The 7,115-nt window shown below is 45.9% G+C and overlaps 1 protein-coding gene across 3 annotated transcripts in view; it reads right to left on the reverse strand.

The window, feature by feature from the left end:
- ADA2 (adenosine deaminase 2) overlaps window positions 1-6,620 on the reverse strand; it is a 32,648-nt gene extending 26,028 nt beyond the window's left edge. For all 3 annotated transcript variants that reach the window (XM_072766368.1, XM_072766369.1, XM_025995500.2), the window contains exons 1-3: window positions 6,489-6,620; window positions 3,203-3,532; window positions 924-1,149 (exon numbers count right to left, since the gene is read on the reverse strand). In XM_072766368.1, coding sequence (XP_072622469.1) covers window positions 924-1,149; window positions 3,203-3,524 — 548 coding nt within the window. In that variant the 5' untranslated portion in view covers window positions 3,525-3,532; window positions 6,489-6,620. The remainder of the gene's footprint in view (window positions 1-923; window positions 1,150-3,202; window positions 3,533-6,488) is intronic.
- Window positions 6,621-7,115: the final 495 nt, after the last annotated feature.

A 7,115-nucleotide genomic window follows, 5' to 3' on the forward strand; every position in this document is an offset into this window, starting at 1 on the left:
TGGGACTGGTGTCAGGGACACCAGGAGTGCACACACACGAAGGCTATGGGAGGACACAGTCTGCAAGTCAAGGACAGAGGCCTCGGGAGAGACCAAGCTTGCCAGTGTCTTCATCTTGGATTTTTAGCTTCCAGACCAGTGAGCAAATCAATTTCTATTGTTTAAGCCACCCGATCTGTAGAATGCTGTGATGGCAGCCCCAGCAGGCTAATACAGTAGGCAGGATGGAAATAACTCTGGACGGGGCACCACAGGACCCAGGCCTTGCCCCGATTAGCCATGTACAGAGCTTCACGTTTCTTATTCATAAAGGGAAGTAACCTTGTGAAGGCACTCCGTAGATGGTTCTGTGATTAAAATAGTGTATTACTTATAATATTACTCTACAAGTGTGTTAGGAAGTCACTCTATCATGATTTCAAGGTGTTTCACCCACCAATGCACTGTCATTATTCCAGGAGCTGGGAACTTTTCATCTTTCTGGTATTAAGCATCTGGACAAATCTCATTTCATGCAACAATAGTAGTACTGTTAATACCTCTTGCAGATCAAATTGGATTTAAATGAGCCAGGAACTTACTATTTGAATGCTTTTATGAAGCAATGTAGCCTGTAAAGGGCAGCAGGTGGCTCAGTGGTTTAGCGCCACCTTCAGCCCAGGGCCTGATCCTGGAGACCTGGGATCGAGTCCCACGTCAGACTCCCTGCATGGAGCCTGCTTCTCCCTCTGCCTGTGTCTCTGCGTCTCTCTCTGTGTGTGTCTCTCATGAATAAATAAAAATCTTTAAAAAAAAAAAGTATCCTGTAAAGTTTAAAGAAAACATCAGATTTGCATCTATGGGTCTGTAGCAAGGAAGACGCACACGCTTCCATCCACTACCTATAATGAGCACATGATTTATTCTTTCTGAACCACACTCACCTGTTGTCAAACTCAGTGACATTCTGCAGCTCCTTTCGATATTTCTCCAGCAAAACCCACTCTGAGCACTCTGCTGGCATAGGGGTTGGGGGTGCTGGATAAGCAAATTTGAACTTCAGCGCCCCCCTTGGGGTGATACAGAAATGGCAGTGGGGCCTGTAAGTGACATTTTTCACCAGCCAGTTCATGCTCAGGATGCTGAAGTCATGGATGTGTAAGGCAGCCCCTGGAAAGGGAAGAAAGTCAGGGGTGGGGATGAGGCAAAAGAGGTGAAGTCCAGATTCCAGGGCCTAGGGCTCCTGAGGACAGTATAGATGGGCAAGCAGTGAGAAGCACAGGATGTCTGTCTGGTGGAGTTCCTTGGAAACATTCATAATGCACCTTCTCACTCCAGTGCAAGGAGCTTCTAAGCCTAGAGATACCTTTGTCTCCCTGGGATGGCTACAGCCTTTTCTGCTCCACTTTAGGAAGGGAGCTTCCCTCACTAGACCTCATTCAAGAGAGACAACCTGATGAGGTGGGGGAGCATCAGGCTTGGAATCATTAGACTGGGGTTCAAGCTGGGCTCCTTCTCACCACCCAACATCCCCATAAAGGGATGTAACAGGAAGGAGCCTCAGCCCTTCCCTCGACCTGGTCCAGATCCTCTCAGCCTGCTCCCCAGTGCCCCACATACCGGCTTTGCATTCCCTGCTTCTGGTCTCATCTAGGCAGCTTCCGGCCGTCAGGATTCCCACTGATGCCCCATGCTTCTTTCAGACCTGACACCAATTTTGACTGCAGAACTCCTCAAGGCACACTATCCACTGTCCCTCTGCTCTTCTTGCTCTGTCTTAGCACCTGACCTTGACACTGGCCACTTAGGGGTCCCAGCTGTGTGAGCTTTGGCATGTCACCCTCACTAAACCTTATGTTCTCCATCAAGTGGGGATATTATTTCACCAATTTGTGTTTCTTTTCTAAATCTCTACTTATTTATAGCATTAAAATAAAGAGGTATAGAAAAGTCCTTGGGGCACTCAGGTGGCTTATTTGTTAAGTGTCCAACTCTTGGTTTTAGCTTAGGTTGTGATCTCATGAGGTCCTGAGATGGAGCCCCACATATGGGCTCTGTGCTCAGTGGGGAGTCTGCTTGGGATTCTCTTCCACTGTCCGCCCCTCTATTTACTACACTCACATTCTCTCTCTCTCTCTAAAATAAATAAATCTGGGATCCCTGGGTGGCGCAGTGGTTTGGCGCTTGCCTTTGGCCCAGGGCGCGATCCTGGAGACCCGGGATCGAATCCCACATCAGGCTCCCGGTGCATGGAGCCTGCTTCTCCCTCTGCCTATGTCTCTGCCTCTCTCTCTCTCTCTCTCTGACTATCATAAATAAATAAAAATTAAAAAAAATATTTTAAAATAAATAAATCTTAAAAAAAAAAGTCCTTATAAGCTGCAAACTACTATTTGTGTTTGTTTTGGTTTTTAAGATTTTATTTATTTATTTGAGAGGGGGCACAAGCCAGGGGGAAGAGCAGAAGGGAGAAGCAGACTCCTCACTGAGCAGGAAGCCTAATGCTGGGCTCCACCCCAGGACCCTGAGATCATGACCTGAACCCAAGGCAGACATTACCAACTAAGCCACATTTGCAGGCGTCCCTGCAAACTGTTATTTGTGTGTGCAGGATTGTAATTATTTTACTATTCATAGAAATGTACATATACTATAGACAAACCCTACTAGAAATGTGTTTATCTAGGATGCTCGTTCATACCATACCCTGTTTGGTACCTGAGCCCCCCAAAATGGTAGAAGAGTCAGATGCAAGAAAAGACATGAAAGGAGAATAGGTCCTATGGGCTCCAGTACTCCCTTAGGGGTACACATCAGCTTTGTCTGTGAAGACAGTAATGCCCAGCACCCACACCCTACCGTCTCTGAGGCAGAGTCCCCTTGGAAGCAGGGCTTTGGGTTTCCAGGATAAACCAGCAGCCACCCTGGACCACCTCCTCTCTAGCTTGCCAAGCAAGAACAAAGATGCAGAGTAGCCAAGTCGGGTTCTCGCTGCTCCGTTCACTTATTTTTAGTTTTATTATTATTATTATTATTTTTTATGTAGGCCCCACATGCAACATGGTGCTTGAACTCATGACCCCAAGATCAAGAGTCCCACGCTCTGCGGACTGAGGCAGCCACATGCTCCTCACTACTCCATTTAGAACAATAACAACGCTGGCTGCCAGTTTAGCCCCCCCTATCTTCCCAGCACCCCACACCACCCTCTCCAAAACTCCACCTTTTGGCATCTTCTTCAGGATGTTAAACACCTCACTTTTCTCAATGAGATTCTTGGCCTGGAAAAAGTGCATGCTTGGGGGGAACAGGTGAGTCTTCATGGCCTGTGCCACCTCAGCCTTCTTGAGGGCCATGAGCCTCTCGTTGGCCAGCTCTTCCTGTTGGGTCAGCACCAACTGCCCCCCCAGCTGCATCATCCTCTCTCGCATCAATAGCTGGGTTCGTGCTTCATCTATGGACATGGTTGAGCAGAAAACAGATGTTGCCACCATCAGAAGCAGAGAGAGCAGGGCTGGCTGCCCTGATGGGCCACCCACAGACATTGGGATGCCTGGAAGAGGAAATTGCACAGACTTGGAAACAACATATCTAAAGAATGGTCACTGAAAATCTACAATTTCAATGTCCAACTCTGATTTTCCTTCTCCTACTCTGTTCTCAGATTACCATATTTTATTTATTTATTTGGGAGAGAGAGCACTCATGAGTAGGGGGAAGGAGCAGAGGGAAAGGGAGAAGCAGTTCCCCGCTGAGCAGGAAGGCCAACATGGACCTTTCCCAGGACCCTGAGGTCATGACCTTAGCAGAAGGCAGACTCCCAACCAACTGAGCGACCCAGGCACCCCTATAATTTTTTATATTATAGCTGGCTGGTTCAGTGAGTGGAGCATGCAACTCTTGGTCTTGGGGTTGTCGGTTCAAGTTCTGCATTGGTTGTAGAGATTATATAAACATGTTTTTTAAATTTAAAAATTGGGGAAACCCTGGGTGGCTCAGCAGTTTGGCGCCTGCCTTTGGCCCACGGCATGATCCTGGAGTCCCGGGATCAAGTTCCATGTCGGGCTCCCTGCGTGGAGCCTGCTTCTCCTTCTGCCTGTGTCTCTGCCTCTCTCTGTGTGTGTGTGTCTTTCATGAATAAATAAATAAATAAAATCTTAAAAAAAAAAAACTGATTTTCTAAAATAAATAAATAAATAAATAAAATTTAAAAATTAAAAAAAATTTAAAAATAATGGAATGAGAAAGAGCTTTTAGAAATTGAAAATACAAAAGTTCTGAAGGGTGCCTGGGTGGCATAGTCAGTTGAATGTCTAACTCTTGGTTTTGGCTCCAGTTGGGCTCTGTGCTCACCATGCAATCTGCCTAAGATTCTCTCTTCCTGGGATGCCTGGGTGGCTCAGTGGTTGAGCATCTGCCTTTGGCTCAGGGCGTGATCCTGGGGTCCTGGGATCAAGTACCACATCGGGCTCCCTACAGGGAGCCTGCTTCTCCCTCTGCCTGTGTCTCAGCCTCTCTCTCTGTGTCTCTCATGAATAAATAAATAAAATCTTTAAAAAAAGTTTTAAAAATACAAAAGCTGATATTTAAAAAATTTACTAGCAATATTACAAGATGGAATTGAAGATAATCTTTTAGAAATTTGGACAAAATAAGAGAGAAACAAATGAGATGATTATTGGCTCAGGAAGTCCAATACCCAAATAATAGACATATCAGAAGGAAAAAGAAAAAAATAGAAGAAAAAGTAAACAAATAATACAAGAAACTGGGCCAGAATGGAAGACCTGCAACTCTGGGTTGATGAGGTTTGTTTAGCTCCTAGCATAGTCCAATTGCTCAATGGCCACACCAAGATAATATTATCTTGATATTTCAGGACATTAACTCTAAGCAATGCTAATAGCTTCTAGAAAGCAGTTAGTCCAGGTTGGCAAGAGCAAGGATTTAAGACAGAAGGAAAGAAATTTGCTTGTATAGGGTCTCCTCATGCCTGGCTCTGTGTTAGGACTTTACCTGGGTCATTTATTTGAATTTCATTTAAGAATTATGGGGTGCCTGGATGACTTAGTCAGAGGAGCATGCGACTCGATCTTGGGGTTGTGAGTTTGAGCCCCATGCTGGGTGTAGAGATTACTTAAATAAAATTTTTTTAAAGGAATTATTTCTGCATACTTGAAAATATAATACAGTATCCTGGAAAGAATCAAAGCTATAAATTGGAAGACCTCAGGATCAGTCCCAAATTAGTATGTCTTTAACTGTGAGACCTTGGGCAAACTGCTTAATGTCTAGAGGTCTCAGTTTTCTCACCTGTGGAAAGGTGAATTCCACTAAATCAGTGGCCCTCAAAGTGTGACACATGTATCATCAGTAATACAAGATATCACTGTTTAGGATGAATAAAAAAATTTAAAAACAAGTTCATTTAAAGAAAGATATTAAGTAGGGGTGCCTGGTGGCTTAGTCAGTTAAGTGTCTGCCTTCAGCTCCTGTCATGATCCTCAGCAGGAAGCCTGCTTCTCCCTCTCCCTCTGCCTGACACTTCCCTTGCTTGTGCATGCTCTCTCTCTCTGATGAATAAATAAATAAAATCTTTTTTTCAAAAAAAAAAAAAAGAAAGAAAGATATTAAATAAATAGAGCTGCAGGGATATGAAAAAGATGAAAAGCTTGCTAATCATTGAAATACATTACAGATTCTTTCCAAGGCCAACATTCAATTATCCTAAGTAAGGCCCATCAAACTCCCAAGAGGGAGTTTTCAGAAGGAACTGGATACTATTTGCTCTGGTACCACAGCTGTGGTAGGGGCTGTGCTCTTCTAATCAGAGAGTTGGACTCCTGAAGAACACTGCAACTTCACGAAGGCTTCAAATCTCTCTTTGGACTACAGTGTTTGCAACGGCAAGAGGAGAGCGACATTTATGTCAGCATCCTGTCCACCCCATGCTGTATCCTGCAAACAATGGCCCCGGTCCCCTTGCCCTCCCTTTTTATTTTTTTTTTTATTATTATTTTTCCCCCTCCCTTTTTACTACACAGAGCAGACGCCACTGTGCTCTACCATCTCCACCTCTGTCCTCTCCACAGACCCCAGAAGTAGTTGTGTGGCCCAGGATCGAGGGGCTTTTCCCTGCCTGACAGGTCCAGCCCAGCTGGCTGAGCACCAGGAAAACAATCCCTATGCCAATTACCACCATACTTACTCCATCTCTCTCATTAATTTCCTTTTACTTTTAAAAGATGGTGCATGAAAACTCGATCATTTGTTCCCAGGGTAAGAACAAGGAAACAGACCGTGTGCATCTGTGACTCTGAGAGAACGTCCTGCGGCCCACAGCCGTTTTCAACAGCCTGCCCTGCAGCCAGGCTCCGTTCTTCCTCCCTAGAAGGGACTGGCTGCTGCGGGCGGGGGCAGGGAGGGCTGCCACCAGGTAAGCAAAGCCCAGGGGCCTGGCGTCCCAGCTACCCCATGGCTAGACCCCCACCCCAGGGGACCCCCGTTACCTCAGAGCAGCTCCAAAAACTGCGCACTGTTTGCTGAGTGCCCCCAACAGCTGTGTCAGAGGCACCAGAAAAGCTCACCATCCTGTTTTCACTTCCTGTCAGGGCAGGTTTCACTTCTCTTGGTCTCTCTTTGGAGGCCTGAGAAACACGTTGGCCAGGAGGACAGAGTCCAGCAGAGCCAAAGCAGCAAGTAAGCTTGGGAATATGGGCTTACACCTGTGTGTGCGTGTGTGAACTTGTGGGTGATCTGTGTGTGTGTTTGCATGTGTTCGTGTGCATTTGTGTGGAAGTCATGTACATCTCTGCGTGTGTGCATGTGTGTACGTGTGTGGGGCTATGTGTTTGTGAGGCAGTTATAGGCGTGTTTGTGTGAGTTCATGTGCATGTGCAGGCTTAATAGGTTTGGGGGAAGGATATGTATGTTTGTGTTTGAGGTGTCTCTGTAGGGTCTAGAGCATAGTTTTAAACAATAAGCACCACAAAAACAGTCCAAAGTCTCCTTACACTCTTTGGGAAGTAAACCCCTCCTCCAAATGTGATTCGTGGGGCAACCCTCAAGACAGAGGGTGAAAAGGTAGATATAAGAGAAGGTAAATGGGGCAGCCCAGGCGGCTCAGCGGTTTAGCG

This window comes from Vulpes vulpes, chromosome 8 (genome assembly GCF_048418805.1).
Source record: "Vulpes vulpes isolate BD-2025 chromosome 8, VulVul3, whole genome shotgun sequence".
Lineage (NCBI taxonomy): Eukaryota > Metazoa > Chordata > Mammalia > Carnivora > Canidae > Vulpes > Vulpes vulpes.